A 19,914-nucleotide genomic window follows, 5' to 3' on the forward strand; every position below is an offset into this window, starting at 1 on the left:
TCCTCTGCTCTGATTTCATCAGTCTTTGTCACGTCTTGAAAAACTCAATCAAGTTAGTGAGACACAATTTTCCACTCACTAAGCCAATGACTATCCCCGATCAGTCTGAAGAAGGATCACTCAACCCGAAACGTTAACTTTGATTCCTTTCCACAGATGCTGCCAGACTTGCGAGCTTTTCCAATAATTTCTGTTTTAATTTCTATTCAGTCCTTGCTTTTCCAAACATATGTAAATACTGTCCCTCAGAATCCCCTCCAACAACATACTGATGTCAGGCTCACCGGCCTATAGTTCCCTGGATTTTCCTAACCATTATCCATCACATTATCCAACCTCCAGTTTTGTGGCACTTCACCAGTGGCTATCCAGAGACCCAGTACAGGGCAACTCGATTATCCGAACGACACGGGCGGGGGGAGTATTTTGTTTGGATAATTAAATGTTCGGGTAACAGTTTGCCCAAGCATCAGGATCTTGGGATCTTGTTCATATAATCCAAAGTTTGGATAATTCGTGTTCAGATTACCGGGTTTGCACTGTCATCACTTCCCTAGTTTCCCACAAAGTTCTGGGATACACATGATCAGGTCCCAGAGATTTATACACTTATGTGTTTTAAAACATCCAGTGCCACCCCCCCCCCCCCCAACACACCCCCTCTGTAATATGGACACTTTTCAAGATATAACTATTTATTTCTCTAAGTTCTCTAGCATCCATATCCTCCTCCACAGTAAACACTGACGTAAAATACTGTTTAGTATCTCACCCATTTACTGCAGTTCCACACATAGATGGCCTTGCTGATCTTTTAAGGGGTCCTATTGTCTCCCAATTTACTCTTTTGTTTTTGATGTGTTTGTAGAATTTCTTTGGATTGTCCTGAACCCTATTTGACATCTGAAACTTTATTTCAGATTTCAAACATTTGCAGTACTTATGCTTTTAGATGCCTTTTTCAAAACATCTCATAACTTTGTATCTTATGACACAGAGTGGAAAAAAAAAGAATTTGTGTAATCATTGGGATTTGCAATCTGATCAGGATAAGTTTTAAAATGACAATTAACTTAAAGAGTACGTTTTTATTTACGCTTTCATAGTAAGCATCATCTGGATGGAACATAGGAAGGACAACACAGGGCAGCAGTGGGATCAATTGACCTTGAAAGAAAAATAATCAGCTTTTCCTTACACTGAATTGAATGGAGATAAAACCAGGGTTTTGTGTTTAGCATTCAAAATACAAGACTGCTGTGGACAAATTTGGCTCAATAGCCCCCAGAATAACCAGGAAGCATCAATTCACACAGCCACCAATCAGATGGAAGCATCTATTGGGAGTTGCTCTTTCAATCACAGATTTTGTCTCATACTGCTCCAATCACAGGCTGTTTCTCGACTGTATTTGCCACTATAGGGTCACTGATGGGAACATAGGAACAAGCTAATCCAATGGTTGTAGAAGCAGCTCAGACAATATGTGGCTGCGATGAGCATATCATTGAACTTGCCTCAACCAGGTCAGTGATTGGGAGTGGGCTGCAGTAATTAATACTGGAACTTCAGGCTCTGGAAGAACTATGATGGCTGTGGGAAATATGAGAGAGGCTGCAAGGAAGGTGGAGAGAATGATTGCACAGGAGGAAATGCAAGAGTGACACAAGAAGCTGCAGTTGCAAGGTGAGGGGGAAGTAGGAGCTCTTGCAGGGGATGGGACTAGAAAGAAGATTGCAAGGGGTTAGACTTTATAGAGGCTGGCAGAAGATGGACGCAACTGCCAGGATCGCAAGAGGTTGCAAGTGCACAATAAGTAGAGAAGGATGCTGCAAGATGGGAAAGTAAGAAGCTGCCAGCAGAGGTGGAGGGGGGAGCAGGAGGAATAAGCCATAAAAGAAAGAACACATTTTCAAACCTGTCAACTGGGAGATAAGAAAACATGAAATCACTGAGGTCATGAATTCCTGAAAACTAATGTGGAATTTCTAGCTCAAATCAGGATACGTTAAGGAGCTACTATATGGGGTGTATATAGTGAATGCTATTGCAATGAACAATGTCCAAATTGTTAAATTTAAAAATAGGATCAAGATCTAAAAGAATAGTAACTGCTTGGTTAAAATATGCCAACTTCTTATTTGTGATGAGAATGAAACGGTTAAAGGTGGAAAATCCCCAGGACCTGATCAGGTGTACCCGAGAACTCTGTGGGAAGCTAGAGAAGTGATTGCTGGGCCACTTGCTGAGATATTTATATCAACAATAGTCACAGGTGAGCTGCCGGAAGACTGGAGGTTGGCAAATGTGATGCCACTGTTTAAGAAGGGTGGTAAAGACAAGCCAAGGAGCCTGACCTCGGTGGTGGGAAGGTTGTTGGAGGGAATCCTGAGGGACAGGATGTACATGTATTTGGAAGCGCAAGGACTGATTTGGGATAGTCAACATCTTTGTGCGTGGGAAATCATGTCTCTCAAACTTGATTGAGTTTTTTGAAGAAGTAACAAAGAAGTTTGATGAGGGCAGAGCAGTAGATGTGATCGAAATGGACTTCAGTAAGACATTCACCAAGGTTCCCCATGGGAGACTGATTAGCAAGGTTAGATCTCATGGAATACAGGGAGAATTAGCCAATTGGATACAGAACTGGCTCAAAGGTTGAAGACAGAGGGTGGTGGTGGAGGGTTGTTTTTCAGACTGGAGGCCTGTGACCAGTGGAGTGCCACAAGGATCGGTGCTGGGCCCTCTACTTTTTGTCGTTTACATAAATGATTTGGATGCGAGCATAAGAGGTACAATTAGTAAGTTTGCAGATGACACCAAAATTGGAGGTGTAGCGGACAGCGAAGAGGGTTACCTCAGATTACAACAGGATCTGGACCAGATGGGCCAATGGGCTGAGAAGTGGCAGATGGAGTTTCATTCAGATAAATGCGAGGTGCTGCATTTTGGGAAAGCAAATCTTAGCAGCACTTATGCACTTAGTGGTAAGGTCCTAGGGAGTTTGCTGAACAAAGAGACCTTGGAGTGCAGGTTCATAGCTCCTTGAAAGTGGAGTCGCAGGTAGATAGGATAGTGAAGAAGGTGTTTGGTATGCTTTCCTTTATTGATCAGAGTATTGAGCACAGGAGTTGGGAGGTCATGTTGTGGCTGTACAGGACATTGGTTAGGCCACTGTTGGAATATTGCATGCAATTCTGGTCTCTTTTCTATCTGAAAGATGTTGTGAAACTTGAAAGGGTTCAGAAAAGATTTTCAAGAATGTTGCCAGAGTTGGAGGATCTGAGCTACAGGGAGAGGCTGAACAGGCTGGGACTGTTTTCCCTGGATCGTCGGATTCTGAGGGGTGACCTTACAGAGGTTTACAAAATTATGAGGGTTATGGATAGGATAAATAGACAAAGACTTTTCCCTGGGATCGGGGAGTCCAGACCGAGAGGGCATAGGTTTAGGGTGAGAGGGGAAAGATATAAAAGAGCCCTAAGGGGCAACTTTTTCACGCAGAGGGTGGTACGTGTATGGAATGAGCTGCCAGAAGATGTGGTGGAGGCTGGTACAATTGCAACATTTAAAAGGCATTTGGATGGGTATATGAATAGGAAGGGTTTGGAGGGACATGGACCAGGTGCTGGCAGGTGGGACTAGATTGGGTTGGGATATCTGGTCGGCATGGATGAGTTGGACCGAAGGGTCTGTTTCTGTGCTGTACATCTCTATGACTCTGTGCATCAGCTGTGACTTCCCAAGTCTGTGGAAGGCAGTCCCTGGGTCTGAATGAGTTCTATTCTTGATTCCATCTGCAAGCTGATTTGTACGCAAGTAGGAATACAGCGCAGGACATAGAAGTTGCAGGGAAGTGTGGGGAAACATTTGCATGTCTGATCTTTAAGACTGCACCCCTATGTGGGTTCACACTCACTCTATGCACACACACATACACTTTCTCACACTCACAACCCCCAACCCAGACAGACAAAGACCCACATGCACACATATATTTTGTGGGGTGAATTTGTACTTTCAAGGTTACATTGTACTTTGCTCGAAAACTGCATGCATTCATGTAGAAGTCTGAGCGCAAAAACTGCATGAATTCATGTAAAACTCCGTTATCTCACTTTTTTAGATTAGAATCAATCTAAACATCATGGCGTAGACAGAGAACACAGGGGGCCAACACCTTCAACATATTGTCTAGCTATCACCATTGTTAACAGCTGACCTGAGAACGCAACTTTTTAAAAAAAGCTTTTGTGATTTACATATGAAAGAAGTGAAACTATCACAGTATTCTAACAGATGAAAGGCTTAACAATCAATTTTTCAATGTATGATTTCAGTTACATCACACTGTAAATTCTTACTATAAACTCTGTGTTACGATTGAGCCCTCCACTACCACCTGATGAAGGAGCGACGCTCTGAAAGCTAGTGTGCTTCCAATTAAACCTGTTGGACTGTAACATGGATGTAATAGGATTGCTTATGGATCTCTGGAAGGAGTATAAACAGGCTGGAGGGCACAGGTAGCAAGATCTCAAGAGCATAAGTGACTACTCGGAGGGGTATTCGGAGCTATTAAAGAGTTCTTATATGAAAGTTATGAAATAAAAATGAAATGCTCCTGAAGGTGCAGATCAGATAAATAAAAGTGTTATTCCTCCTTGTTTGGTAAACATGTTGAAGTAAATATTTGGTTTGATGCTTAAATTCTTAGCTTATGCTGCATTAATGTATGAAATTTAAGCAATATTAATAAGGAAGCTCTGATTTCAATTTGTGTAGCCTTCTCTTCAGTTAAGTCTTTCGATATTTGTTGTCTTCAATTCCTGCAGTCATGAAGATTATTTCTCAGGACGGCCATATGGAGCACTAGATTCTGGCTTCAACAGTGTTGACAGTGGAGATAAAAGGTGGTCTGGCAATGAGGTACATGATTGAGTATCTTTTTAAAGTAATACATGGAGCACATAAAGCCAGTGATTCAAAGATCTCTTTCCATATCTATTACAACTGCCAGTAGCTTAAAAGTTGCTTTCATGCTTTAATCATTGTAAAAAAAAAATGCCATTCACAATTCTCCTGGTTGTTCCTGATCAATATATCTCACAGGGAAAGTGGCTTGTTGGTTGGTTCATTTTGGCACTATTCTCTTGTTGCCGTCAGCTTTTGGACACTGGGGAAACTGTTCATTTTTATATGCCTAGGATTGTTGGTACTTAGCTAGTCCTACGTTTTGCAACATTCTTTGTCTTCCCCAGTGAGTGATTATCATTTTGTTAGTAAATCTCTCTCAATAATGAAAACAATATCAATTAAAATCTGAAATTACAGTTTTCCATCAGTATCTGAACAGCAGTACTGACAAATTCTTTTAGATTATCCAGCTGTGTATGACCATGCCATGTAAGATGCAGCACAGCACAGCCATCAGTGTGTAAACCACAGTCACTGAAAAAATGTATGAGGCCGAAGAGGAATTCTATCTCTGTTCCAAAGGGAGACGAGTTAATTCTCCTTCGTATTTTCAGTGCTACAGAGCTCTGGAAAGGCATGATTGCGAGGAAGACATCGGGAAAGCAAAAGCCAGTGGTGCCGTCCTCCTGATGAAATGTTCAGAGCATGACCTGGTATTTACAAATACTCTATTTCACTAGAGAGACACATACAAAACCCCCCGGCATCCCGCTGACTCCAGATATATGCACTTGCTCGACTATGTCGTCATCTGTGTGAGACCCGGCAAGGATATACACTTCTGCTGTATTATAGGAGCTGACGACTGCTGACAAACCGCCACTTCGTCCAGTTTACTATTTCCATCAAGCTAAAGTTCAATATCAATGGATTTGATGATTCAGCAAAGCAATGTCTTTTCAATCATTGCCTTACATCCAACTTTGCATTGCTCAATGCGAGATAGCATGGAATGCCTATGGCAGCTGGTCTCCTTTTGACTCGGTCATAAACAAGATTTGCGAAGAGACACTAAATTTCCCCACCATCAAACATCAAGACTGCTTTAACAAGAATGCCCTGGAAATCCAGGGGATACTAAATTGCAAATGCAAGGCACTCTTGAACAAGAAATGTTTCCAAAGCTCAAAGGAAAGAAAGCAGATGTGCAGACAAATGAACGCTGAGATCCAAAAAAAATCCCATGACCCAAATAGTTGATGGTAGGTGGAAAGTGTGGAGGACTTCGAGCAAATCGCCAACAGTAATGATGTGTCACTTTGTCATTGCAATCAAGACATTAACAGCCAGTGATCACTGAGCACTAAGAGCAGATTAGTGCTTGTCAACAACAGAAGAGCAGTGAGTATTATTTGGCTGGAACACTTTGAGGATCTCTTGAACTAAGACTTAGAACTCAGCGTGAGTGTCCTCAACCATGTTACCTTTCACCTAAAACCAAACTTTGTTGAACACCTCCTCCGCAACAATCCTCAACACCGGGTGCCCTGCAAGGTTGAGTACTTAGCCCACTACTGTACTCGTAGACACACATGACTGTGAGGCCAAATTCTGCACCAACTCCATTTACAAGTTTGCTGTTGTAAAGACAAAAAGTCTCTTCAATGTCAGCAAAATAAAGGAGCTGGTCATTGACTGCTGGAGGTATAGTGGAGGGCATACCTCTGTCTACATCAGTGGTGCTGAGGTGGAAGTACCTTGTTCCTAGGAGTGACGATTACCAACAAACTGTCCTGGTCCACCCGCATCGACTACGGTCAAGGAAGAACTGCAGAGCCGCTAATTCCTCAGGAATCTAAGGAAATTTGGCATGTCTACAAAGACTTCAAGAAATTTTAATAGATGCTACTGTATATATATCTGGATGCATCACAGCTTGGTATGGCAATTGCCCTTCCCAAGACCGAAATAAACTACATAGCGTTGTAAGCACAGCTCAGTCCATCAGGCAAAAGAGCCACCCATCCATTGAATTCATCTACATTTCCTACTGTATCGAGAAAGCAATCAACATAATCAAAGACCCCTTCCACCCTGGTTATACTCTCTTGCATCTGAACAGATGCAAGAACAGGTGCTTCCCCACTGTTAGGAGGCTTTTGAATGGACCTCTTTAATGTTAGTGTTAATTTCTCTCTGCACATTGTTGGCAGCTGTAACATTGAATCCTGCACTCTGTTCTGTTACCCTGATGCAGTTGTATGTTATGATCTGCCTGGAAAGCATGTAAGCGAACAATTTTCACTGTTCCTTGGTACACATGACAATAACAAATCAAATCAAATCTGACAGCTGAGAGCCAGGAAGGCTGCCGGGGCACATAGTCTCTGCTGAAACTCTTACGTACATCTGGATGTAAGTTTGCTCACTGAGTTGGAAGGTTTGTTTTCAGATGTTTCGTCACCATACTAGGTAATATCATCAGTGAGCCTCCAGTGATGCACTGGTAGTATGGCCTGCTTTTTATTTGTGTTTAGGTTTCTGTGGGTTGATTACATCATTTCCTTTCTTTTTCTCAGGAGGTAGTAAATGGAATCCCATTTACCACTCCCTGAGAAAAAGAACAGGAAATGACATCACAGTTGAAAATTACATTTTCACAGGAAACAACATCTCCAACCCAAGGAAACTCAACACAGAAATTAAAAGCGAGCCATACCACACCCAGCTCAGCAAGCAAGCTTACATCCAGAGCCTCAACCTGAGCTATAAATCTTCTCAAAACTCGCTCTTACGTATATATGTGACCTAAATAGAAGAAGGAGAGCATGCCATTACATCTCTGGAATAAAATAATTGAGACCATTTTCAGTGAGACTGATTCGGATAACTACAGTGTAGTTTACTTGCTATCTGCTAAAATAAAGATCATTGCAGCCACAGGGGCGAAGGAGACTGAGGAGAGGTTTTGATTTCCTGCCAGATTCACAATGCGGGTTCCATCTAAAAGCACAGTGGACATCAAATTCACACTGAGACAAGTTCAAGAAAAGTGCAGAGAGCAGCTCCCTCTTATATATGACACTGCATTATAGCACAATAGGTTTATTTAAAACCAGAAGCTTTCAGAGCCCCATTCCTTCCTCAGGCACTAACTGTTGGACTATAATCCAGTATTGTGCGATTTTTAATTCAGTCCACCCCAGTCCAACACTGACACTTCCATGTCATGGCCCTCTTATATATGACATCCTTGTTCCTCAAAAGGGCCCTTGACTCTGTTACCTGTGTGGGATTATGAAGCATTCACTTCAAATTTGACTGCCTATAGCAATTCCACTTTACCTGCTGCATGACAATATGTAACGCATGAATCTGATGAACAAATCCACTACCGAACCAAAATGCATACATTTTTGGGTCAACCAAGACTCAGTCATTATACCAATACTCTACGTCATCTTGCTCACCATAACACTTCACCCATATCCAGGTTGTTTCATGCTGCAGTGGAGCTTTTCAACAGGATGAACAGAAAACTTCCCAATTAACGATGGAGGATCCATGAAGATGTCGCCCTTTTGAAGAGGCCCAGGCTGGAGCCAAGACAGAAGGCTTGCTAACATCAGAAGAAATGCAAGGAAACCACCCACACACCTTTTTCAAACTCCACTAGTGGCAGGGTGTAAGGCTCCATAGTGTACTGTTTAGTCGCCTCAGTATATAACTCCAAATTTGAAGGAAGTCATCCTCAGTTGTGAGGAACTGCCTAAGAAGAAAGCGTTACTATGCCACGTATGATAGACCCAAGGTAATATTTAAAGGATGGGCACATACTAACAGAGCTGTTTACATTGAAATATTGTCTGTTTGCAGATTGTTATTTCACAGTGTCCCTTGTGTAAAATCCACTACTGTGGTATTGATTATGTCATTTGCTCAAAATAAAGTGTTGCCTTTCAAATTGCAGCCCGCAGATGAGTTGACTGATCTCCCACAACGAATGACTGAAGTTGTGAAGGAGCAACGGCAGCGGCGAGATAGTCAATATCATGAGCATAGAGGTGTACCACCTGTGACAAATGGCCCAGGTAAATTTGGTCTGTTACAGAAATAACCGTAATAACTGAGTATGTGAGGTTATAGTAGAATGACACACTGGATGAAAATGAAGACACCTTCTCCAGTTGTTAGCATTTCTTTCATTTGCAGCTTGGCATATGTGCTACAATCGAAACTGAAGAATGTAAGTAGAGCAAAGAGACACATCACTTTATTGCATTGTTGGCAGTGTGGCTTAAAATATTTTACACCTGTGGGCAAGCTTTGGTCTCGTGTATGATTTTCAAATCTTTCTATTCTAATGTTTGCCACGGTTTCTTTCAGAAGCAAAATTTTACCTTGTTAAACCAATTCTTTCTTCATTTTGAATAACCGACGTGTATTCAAACACTTCAGAATATGTAAAATATTGTTATATTTTCCAGCTGTCAATTTTGTTTTTTCTTTGGTCTCCAATTATTGTACAAGCAATTTGACCAAATTAAATTAGTTATCCAGATATTGTTTCAATTCGTAATATCTTATTTTCCGATTGTTTGGTACAGTCTTGACATGTGTGATTTATGTGTCAGAGTTTGAGCATTGTTGTAGATTGATGCAATTAAATCCCAAACCCAAGGGTTGCACATCTGTGATGTTTTGCTACCTGCAAGGCAAGCAGTTTAGATTTCCTCTTAAATAGAAGTTGATAGACTTTACATCTTTCATTTGCACTCCGTGCTCATTCATCCTACTGTCTGAGGAGATACCAAGCAGAATAGATAAAACAGCAGCAGTAGATGTAATATTTGTATTTTCAGAAGACATTTGAGAAGATATCACACTTTAGGCTACTTAATAAGATAATAGTTCATACTGTTGGAGATAGTTAGTGAATCCTCTATCTGTGCTATCAGAGAATTGGGATGAGGGCAGCATTTTCCACATGGCAACCTGTAATTGATGGAGTGTCACAAGGAGCAGAGCTGGGGCCACAATTATTTATCATGTATACTAATGACTTGGATGAGGAATTCTGTATTAGTGGTGCTGGAAAAGCACAGCAGTTTCAAACAGCATCCGAGGAGCAGGAAAATCGACGTTTCGGGCAAAAGTCCTTCATCAGGAATACAGATTGGATGAGGAAACCGATTGCATTAAGCCAAAATTGCAGATAGAATATAGTGTGGCAAAATGTGAGGTTATTCCCTTGGGCAGGAAGCGTACAGAACCTAAATATTAATTAAAGGGAGTAAAACTGCGGAAAGCTGCAGAAAAGAGATATTCGGGAGTCCTCATGCATGAATCACAAACAGCTAGCATCCAAGTTCAGCGGGTAATAAGGAAGAAAAATGGTGTGTTGGCTTTTAATTCAAAGGGAATGGAGTATAAGAGTAGTGTGGTTTTGCTATACCTCTGCCTCACCCCCAGACTGTATTATTCAGCAACAATTTTACTATAATTCTGTCCTTAAATCCAGGTTTTGCAAGTCAGTGTACCCCACAAAATCATCTATAGCATTAAATGCAATCAATCAAGTTATGTTTATGCCAGTTCTTTGCTGAGACAGCATTCATTCTGTTGCCTTGTTTCTCCTGACACACTATTTTGTTTGTTTCAAATATTTGCTTAAATTTTCTTGGATCTGACTGGTCCCTACATTACCAATTCCCAGCAATAAAACATGTTGTACACCTTATGTAAAATAAATTTCCCTAAGATCTCTCTCCACTCATTTAGTGATAATGTTATATTGATGACGCAGCCGACTTCTGAATTTCGAACCATAGATGTTATTATTTTCATATGCATTAGATCAAACTTGGAATAAGCTATAAAATCTCTTGTAAGCTTCTTGTTAAACAGTGGCTCGTTGTAATTATTTTTGTCTTCTTTCCAGTTGAACATGACCTGGAGCAGATTGATTACATTGACAGCTGTGCCATGGAGGAAGAGGAAGAGGATATGCGATTGCCAAAACGACTTGACTCCTCCAGTCTCAGCTCGCAATTCATAGCATACATTGAACGACGGCGGATTAACTATGATGTAACCTTTTAGTTCTTGCCTAAAACCAATTGGAATATTTGCATGTAAAGACTTTTTAAAATTCATTCACTGGATCTGGGTGTCTTTGCAAAGATAGTATTTATTGCCAATCCTTATTTGTTGTAAAGACGTGGCTGGTGAGCTGTCATCTTGAAGTGGTGAACTTCATATGGAGAAGCTACCCCCCAGTCCTTTTAGGCAGGGAGCTCCAGGATGTTGGTGATGTGACAATAAAAGGACAGAAGTATATCCCCAAACCAGGATGGCATGTATCTTTGAGCAGGAGAGTCATAGAGATGTACAGCACAGAAACAGACCCTTCGGTCCAACTCATCCATGCCGACCAGATATCCCAACCCTTCCCACCTGCCAGCACCTGGCCCCTATCCCTCCAACCCTTCCTATTCATATACCCATTCAGATGCTTTTTAAATGTTGCAATTGTACTAGCCTCCACCATTTCCTCTGGCAGCTAATTCCATACATGCACCACCCTCTGTGTGGAAAACGTTGCCCCGTAGGTCTCTTTTATATCTTTCCCCTCTCACCCTAAACCTATGCCCTCTTGGTCTGGACTCCCGAACCCAGGGAAAAGTCATTGTCTATTTATCCTATCCATATCCCTCATAATTTGTAAACCTCTGTAAGGTCACCCCTCAGAATCCGACGATCCAGGGAAAACAGTCCCAGCCTGTTCAGCCTCTTCCTGTAGCTCAGATCCTCCAACCCTGGCAACATCCTTGAAAATCTTTTCTGAACCCTTTCAAGTTTCACAACATCTTTCAGATAGAAAAGAGACCAGAATTGCAGTGGCCTAACCAATGTCCTGTATAGCCGCAACATGACCTCCCAACTCCTGTGCTCAATACTCTGACCAATAAAGGAAAGCATACCAAACGCCTCCTTCACTATCGTATCGACCTGCGACTCCACTTTCAAGAAGCTATGAGCCAGCACTCCAAAGTCTCTTTGTTCAGCAACGCTCCCTAGGACCTTACCATTAAGTTTATAAGTCCTGCTAAGATTTGCTTTTCCAAAATGCAGCACCTCACAGTACTTGGGGGTGGCAATAGTGTTCCTGTGCCCCTACTGCTGTCCTCCTGCTTGGTCATGACGATCATGAGTTTGGCAGGTGCTGTTGAAGAAACATTGCTGAACTGCTGTAATACATCTTGTAGCCAGTGGTGGTGGGAATTAATATTTACTGTGTTCAAAGGGTTGCTAATCCAGCAGGATACTTTGTCTTAGATGTCTTCAAGCTACTTGAATGTTTATGAAGATACTGTTATCCAGACAAATACAGCATGTTCCAATACCATCGCTAATTTCTGACTTGTAGATAATGTTATGAAAGACTGAATATGAAGCATCTAAACCTATTCGTGGTTAGTGCAGTTAAGTTTCTGGTTAATGATGACACCCGTTACTTTGGTGGTGGAAGATTCTTTGATGTTGATACTGCTGTACATCAAGGGGAATTGATTACTCTTCCTTTTGCTTATTGAAAGTCGACATTGCCTGGTACAAACGTGACTTGCTACCTATTAACCCAAAGCTGAATGTTATCCAGATCTTGCTGAACATGGTTACAAACTCACTATCAAAGGAATTACAAACAGAGCCAAACCCAACAGTCAGCAACAAGTATCTACATTTTGGCCTTATGGTGAAGGGAAAGTCATTGATGAAGCAGCTTAAGATGGTTGAACTTAGAACACTACCCTGAATAATCCCTGAAGTTAGACTGAGCTTGAGCTAAGTATAATATTAACCAGTGGAGAATTTTCCCTCTCATTCCCATTTAACTTCAATTTTACTTTGACTCTTTGATGCTATGCTTGGTGAAAACCTGCCATGGCCTTAAGGACAGTTTCTCTCAACATTGGAATTGCTCTCTCTCGCCCTTGTTTGTACCAAGGTTATTGTTGGATAAGTGCCTTTTGATCCCCTATAAAGTAGTGACCATAAGACGATCGAAGTTAACATTCAGTTTGAAAGTGAAAAACTTGATTGGAAGCAAGCGTTTTTAACTTAATAAAAGAGAGTTACAGTGAAGCACGGATAGAGTTGGTTAAAGTAAACTGGGTGGATAGATTAGCAGGAAAGATAGTAAGTAAGCAACGGTAAGCATTTAAGGTGGTAGTTCATGACTGTCAGCAAAATTCATGACTCCCAATAAAGAGGCAAGATTCTAAGAGATCATTTAACCAACCATGGCTAAACGAGGAAACTATGGAGAGTATTAAGTTGAAAGAACAACCATGTAATGAGGCCAAGGTCAGTGATAGCCCCAAAGACTGAGATAAATTCAGAATCCAGCAAATGACTGAAAAGATATTAAAGACTGAGAAAGTAAACTATACAGACAAACTAGCAATGAGTATGAAAACTGAAAATAAGAGCTGCTTTAATATATCAGAAGGCAGAGAGAGATCAAACTGAATACAGACCCCTTCGAAAATGAATCTATAGAGGTAGTTATGGGAAACAAGCAAATAGCAGAGGAGTTGAACAGATACTTTGCATCAATCTTGATTGTGGAAGATGCTTTGAGCATCCCTTAATACTAAAGAATGAAGACAAGCAATTCAGTATCATCACTAGAGAAGCTGTATTAAATAAACTAATGGGGCTAACGGCATTAGTACCCTGGTCCTAATGGCTTGCATCAATTATTAAGGAATTACGAGCAGAACATTTGGAGAGTAATAATCTAATCAAGCAGAGTCAGCATAGCTTCATGAAAAGGAAATCACGTCTGACTAATTTATTCAAGTGTTGCAGGGAAAAGTTAGGAGAGTGGATGTGAGGAATGTTGTATCAGTCATTACCCTGTTGAGGCTTGAGGGGCTGAATGGTCTGTTTCTGTTCCTATTTTTATGGCCTTATTAATTGATGTCATTCAGAAACATAGAGACTGGGCTCTTGTGGTGCAGTGGTAGTGTCACTGTTGCTGGACTAAAAGGCCTGGGTTCAAGTCCCACCTCTTTCAGATGTATGTCATAACATATTTGAACAGGTTGATTAGAAAATGTTGAAACATAGAAAGTAGGAGCAGGAGTAGGCAATTTGGTTCTTTAAGCCTGCTGCACCATTCAATATGATCTGATATCCAACTCCGTGCCTTGTTCCTGCTTTCTCTGCATAGCTTTGAACCCTTTAACTCTAAAGCTATACCTAACTCATTCTTAAATGAATTTTAATTTGAACTGAATCAAACTGAAGCCTGTCTTCTGTGTCAGCAGGAGGCTGAGATGAATCATCCATCTGTGTGGTGTTTGCATGTTCTCCCCATGTCTGTGTGGGTTTCTGCCTAGTTCTCCAGTTTCCTCCCCCAGTCCAAAAATGTGCAAGTTAGGTGGATTGGCCATGGTAAATTGTCCATAGTGTCCCAGGGATGTACAGGCTAGGTGGATTAGCCATTGTAAATGTGGGCTTACGGAATAGGGGCTGGATCTGGGTCGGATATCTTTTGGAGGATCAGTGTGACCTCCAATGGCCTGAATGGTCTCTTTCCACGTTGTCGGGATCCTGTGACTTTAAACTTCCCTGTGAAAATGGTTGCAAATTCTTCAGCCTTGATTCTTACACTGGCATACTGGGTTACACCATTATAAGAAGGTGGAAATATTAATGAAACCTTCTTGTAAAAGCTTTTATAAGTACATTTTTAAAAGGAGAGTTGCTCAAATAAATGTTAATCCCTGAGAGACAGAGACAGGAAATAGCAAAGATATTCAATAAATATTGTGTATATATTTACGATTGGAGGCACAAGTACAACCCATAAATTGAGGGTACCCCAGGGGCGAGTAAGAGTGAGGAAAATCATATTATTAATGCCAGTAGAATAAAGGTACTGGAGAAATTTAAATGACTAAAATCTAACTTTTTCGACAGCTTGATGGCATACATCCTAGGGTTCTAAGGCATGGCTATAATTACAATGGTTATGATTTTCCAAAATTTGGACCAGCCGAGTGAGTGGACACTAGCTTGGAAATGGAATATAATTTGGACAAGTATGTAGTTGTTGATCTTAGTGGGAGGAATTGAGATCCACAGAATGGTGAGAGGTTGACAAGCATTGATGTCCAAAGAAACATGAGAGTCTTTGTTCTGACCTGATTGAAAGCTACCATACAGGTGCAGCAACCAATTACAAAGGAAAATTGTATGCTGACTTTTATTGTAACAGGACTTGAATACAAGAGCAAAGATGTCTTGCTTAGTTGCATAGAACTTTGGTGAGAATGCACATGGAATGTCTTGTGCAGTATTGGTCCACTCCCTTAAAGCAACACATACTTGCTATTGAGACAGTGCAACAGAAATTCACCAGACTAATTCCTGGATGGTAGGACTGTCCTTTGAGGAGAGAACAAAAGAGAAGTACAGCACAGGAACAGGCCCTTTGGCCCTCCAGGTCTGTGCCAATCGTCATGCCCTAACTAAACTAAAAATAAACCTTCTGCCCTTATTTGGTCCATGTCCATCAATTTCCTCCCTATTCATGTAGCCATCCAAGTGCCTCTTCAATATCGCGAGCATGCCTGCTTCCACCACCTCTTTTGGCAGTGCGTTCCAGGCTCCTAACACTGCATGAAAATCTTATCTTGCACATCTCACTTTAACTTCCCCCCCCCTCACTCCTTGAGCCTGTGCCCGCTTGAAATTAACTTCAACACTAGGGAAAAGCCTCTAACTATCTACTCTATCTATGTCTGTCATAATTTTGTAGACCTCTATAAGGTCTCCTCCCAGCCGTCATCTTTCCATTGAAAACGATCCTAGTCTTTTTAACCTTTTCTCATAACCATGCCCTCGAGACCAAATAACATCCTGGTGCATTCTCTCTCCAAAGCTTCCATCGCCTTCTGGTCATGTGGCAACCAAAACTGCACATGATGCTCCAAATGCGGCATAACAAGAGTTTTATATAGCTGCAACATGCTTTGTCAAGGTTTGTACTCCATGCCCCAGCTGATGAAGGCAAGCATGCCGCTTTTAGGGGACGGTGTACCTGCACACCCAGATCCATCTGTACGTTAATGTTCCTACGTGTCCTGCTGTTTACAGTATAATTCACACCTGAGTTTGATCCTCCAAAATGCATCACCTCACATTTGTCTGGATTGAACTCCATGTGCCATTTCTGTGCCGAAGTCACTAATCTATCCATATCCTATTGCATCCTTTCACAATCATTGGCACTATCAGCAATTCCACCAATTTTGGTGTCATCTGATGTAATCAGATCACCCATATTTTCCTCCAGATCATTTTAATATACAAACAACAGAGGACCTAAAACTGATCCCCGTGGAACACCACTAAAGTCCATGTAAACAACATCCACAGTTCTTCCCTCATCAATTGTCTTTGTCACCTCTTCAAAAAATTCCATTAGTTTGGAAATCAGAAATTAGGGGAACTGGGCCTGTATTTTCTGGAATTTAGAAGAATACTCTATGATTTTAATATATAATGGTATCTTAGAACTTGGCAAATTCTTAAACCAATAGAAATTGTAAATGCAGGCAGATGTTTCCCCTGACTCTCAAGTTGAGAACCAAGGGACAAAGTTTGAGAATAAGGGGCAAACCATTTGTGACTATGATGATGATGAATTCCTTCAGATGGTAATAGAGCTTTAAAATTCTGTACCTCAGAGTTATGTAAACTCAAGTCATTAAACATGCTCAAGACAGAGATTGATAGATTTGTAATTACCGTTAATATCAAGGGAAATGATGATGGTATGGGAAACAAAGATAGATGACAGGTCATGATCTAGAATGGCAGAGCAGGCTGAAAGGGTTGAATAGCCTACTGTTGCTGCAATGTTCCAATCCAAGTTTGCAGCTAATAAAAAAGTAGGTGAGAATACCAGCTGAGAAGAGGAGCCAGAAAGTCTGTTGAGTGATACATACAGGTTAAGTGAATGTACAATTAAGTGGCAGATGGAGAATTACATGGGGAAGAGTGAGGTTTTCCATATTATACTCCTGTTGGACAGTTGTTAATCCAAAGCTTGAATAGATTTATTCACAATGTGAAACATTGCAGGTATCTATTTCCTGATTTCACTCCACTCTTCTCTGTGACTATACATGCTCAAGTAAACATTGAACCAATATATGCTTTGATTTATACAAGTAACAATTAACTGTGAGCATAAAGCAAATTGAAAGATATGAAACTTATAAATATTGATGTTCAGATAGACTTGGGTCGGCTTATACACAGAACACAAAGTTAGTATTCAAGAAAAGCAAATAATCAGGAATATGTTTGGTGTCTCGGCCTTTATTGTGAGGGGGCAAGAAAAAGTTCTGCTCTAATTGTACAGGGCTTTGAGAGACCACATCTGACTTCCTGTGTGAAATTTTGGTCTGTATTTATGGAAGGATACACTTGCATTGGAGGTGGTACAGCAAATATTTGCTTGATTGTTCCCTTGGGGTTAGAGGATTCTGTGCCTGAGCAAACTGGATCTATATTATCTTGAGAAGCTTGACTGGCGATTCCATTTAAGTATATAAGAGTCTGTGGGAACTGACTGAGTAGAGATTCAGAGATAAATTTTCTTAGCTGGGATAGAATATGGGAGTGCAGTACCAGGATAAGAGGCCAATCAGTTAAAACTGAGTTAAGAATTTTCTAACTCAAAGCTGTGTATCTTTGGAATTCTACAATTCAGAGAACCATCATTGAATGCACTTAAGGCTGAGACAGATTCTTGCCATTTCAATGATTCAAGGGATATTGCAACAGGCAGGAAATTGGAATTGAAGCCAAAGGTGCGGCATGATTGTGTTGAATGTGTGATCAAAGAGATTTCAAAATATATTATTATTTTTGGAATTTGATTTGTTTTAACAAGAGACATTTGGATGTGGGTTGGTGCTGTGACGGTTTTTTTGTTTAAAAAGATCAGTCATTCTGAAACGGTGACTGAAGTGCATCAGTTCAAAGAAGGCATGTGACTACAAATAAGGGCTTAAGAAAAGCTTTAAGGTGTGAATAGAGTAAGGTATTCATATTTTTGAGTTTAAAGCAGGAAGAATAAATACATTAAGCATGTGAATATATTTCAGTAACTATCACATGATCCAACTGAAAAAGGTAATTGAAACATATGATCTGTCAAACCAGGTTCATTTTGGGTTCTAATTTGTTCTGTTGTACCATTAGTGGGATCATTGCAAATGGCAGAGCAGGCTCAATCGGCCACAAGGTCTGCTGTTCTCCTATTTCTTGGTCTCTATATTCTCCAACTAATTGTTTAGTTCTCCACAGTCATTCATCACTGGATATTAAAGGACAGCAGAGTTTAATTCTGACCCAGTGTTTGTGGAAACACCTTATTTCTGTTTGTATCATGTTGCTTCTGCTGTTTAGCATGCATCTTGTACTGTGTTGCATGGGCCCTATTCAGTAGCTTCACCATTTTGGCACCTTTACACTTAGACATGCCTGCTGCTGTTCCTGAAATGTTTTCCTACACTTCTCATTGGACCACATTTGATTGCTCTGGCTTGATGGTGGATTGAGAGATTTGTCATACCAAGAATTACAATGCTGGGTGAGTGCAATCGTACTACTGCTGATGATCCACATTACCTCATGGAGTACCAATTTTGAGTTGCTTATCAGTTAAGAATCTTTTTTTGTTAGCAGAGTAGTGGTGCCACACAACATGATGGAGAGTGTCGTCATTATAGAATGGAATGTGCTATCACTGAGACTGTGCAATGCTCCTTCCAACTAACCTTGTCATTGATATGGACCATATGAATTGGCAGAGGGATGGCTTACTTAGTTTTATGACTGGTTTGCAATACAGAGTGATTCCACTCACATGGATTCAGTTCCCATACTGGTAGAGGTTACCATGAAGGACTCTCTTCTCAACTTCGACCTTTATAGATTGGTGAGAGCAAGATCAAGGAGGTTTCTCTGTTTTCTCACCACATGCTGCAAGACCAAACTGTCAATGGCGTCCTTCAAAACTGACAACCTTCATTTGTCATTTTGATAAATATTAACATTTTCATCCAGAGAGCATTCTCTGCCCTTACTATTCTCAGCACTTCTTCCCAACATGAGGAATACTGACATATTAGCTGAGATAGTGTAGTTAATGATAATCAACAGGGGATTTTCTTGTAAATGATTAACCTGATGCCATGAGACTTCATAAGATCAGATGTCAATGCTAAGGATTCCCAGTTAATCCCTGTCCATCTGTATATATCTATATCACTGTGTCACAGAATCATTCATAACAAAAGAGGCCCTTTGGCTCATGGAGTCTATAGCGTCAAAAAAATTCCCACTACCTACACTCATCCCACTTTCCCAGACTAGACCCATAACCTTGAATGCTATGACATTTCAAATGTTTATCCAACTACATTTTAAACAGTGTGAGGTTACCCACCTCAACTATCTTTCTAGGCAGTGTCTTCCAGATCATACTATGGGTAAAAACATTTTTCCTCAAATCTCCTCTAAACCTCCTTCCTTTCACTTTCAAAAGATGCCCCTTTGGTCTTCATCTTTCAACTAAGGGGACAGCTGCTTTCTATCCAACCTGTCCAGGCCCCTCATAATCTTGTAGACCTCCAGTCTGATCCTCCTCTCAACCTTCTCTGCTCCAAAGAAAACAACCCAAGCTTATCCACCCTTTCTTCATAGCTGAAATCCTCCATCCCAGACAACATCCTGGTCAATCTCCTTGAAATCAGTCACATTCTTCCTAAGGTGTGAGGTTCAGAACTGCACACAATACTGTAGTTATGACCTAACCAATGTTCCGACCAGCTCCAAAATAATTTCCCTGTTCTGATCATCTATACTTCTACTATAACGGCAAACATTCTGTATGCCTTCTTAACTATC

The 19,914-nt window shown here is 40.8% G+C and overlaps 1 protein-coding gene across 9 annotated transcripts in view; it reads left to right on the forward strand.

Moving 5' to 3' along the window:
* Positions 1–19,914, forward strand: part of lrch3 (leucine-rich repeats and calponin homology (CH) domain containing 3) — a 196,946-nt gene that overhangs the window by 123,070 nt on the left and 53,962 nt on the right. For all 9 annotated transcript variants that reach the window (XM_043702400.2, XM_087993517.1, XM_087993516.1 and 6 more), the window contains exons 7-9: positions 4,836–4,929; positions 8,888–9,008; positions 10,859–11,007. In XM_043702400.2, coding sequence (XP_043558335.1) covers positions 4,836–4,929; positions 8,888–9,008; positions 10,859–11,007 — 364 coding nt within the window. The remainder of the gene's footprint in view (positions 1–4,835; positions 4,930–8,887; positions 9,009–10,858; positions 11,008–19,914) is intronic.

The sequence above is a fragment of the Chiloscyllium plagiosum genome, unplaced genomic scaffold (genome assembly GCF_037043375.1).
Source record: "Chiloscyllium plagiosum isolate Xiang-an unplaced genomic scaffold, Cpla_swu_hap1 HiC_scaffold_13, whole genome shotgun sequence".
Taxonomy (NCBI): domain Eukaryota; kingdom Metazoa; phylum Chordata; class Chondrichthyes; order Orectolobiformes; family Hemiscylliidae; genus Chiloscyllium; species Chiloscyllium plagiosum.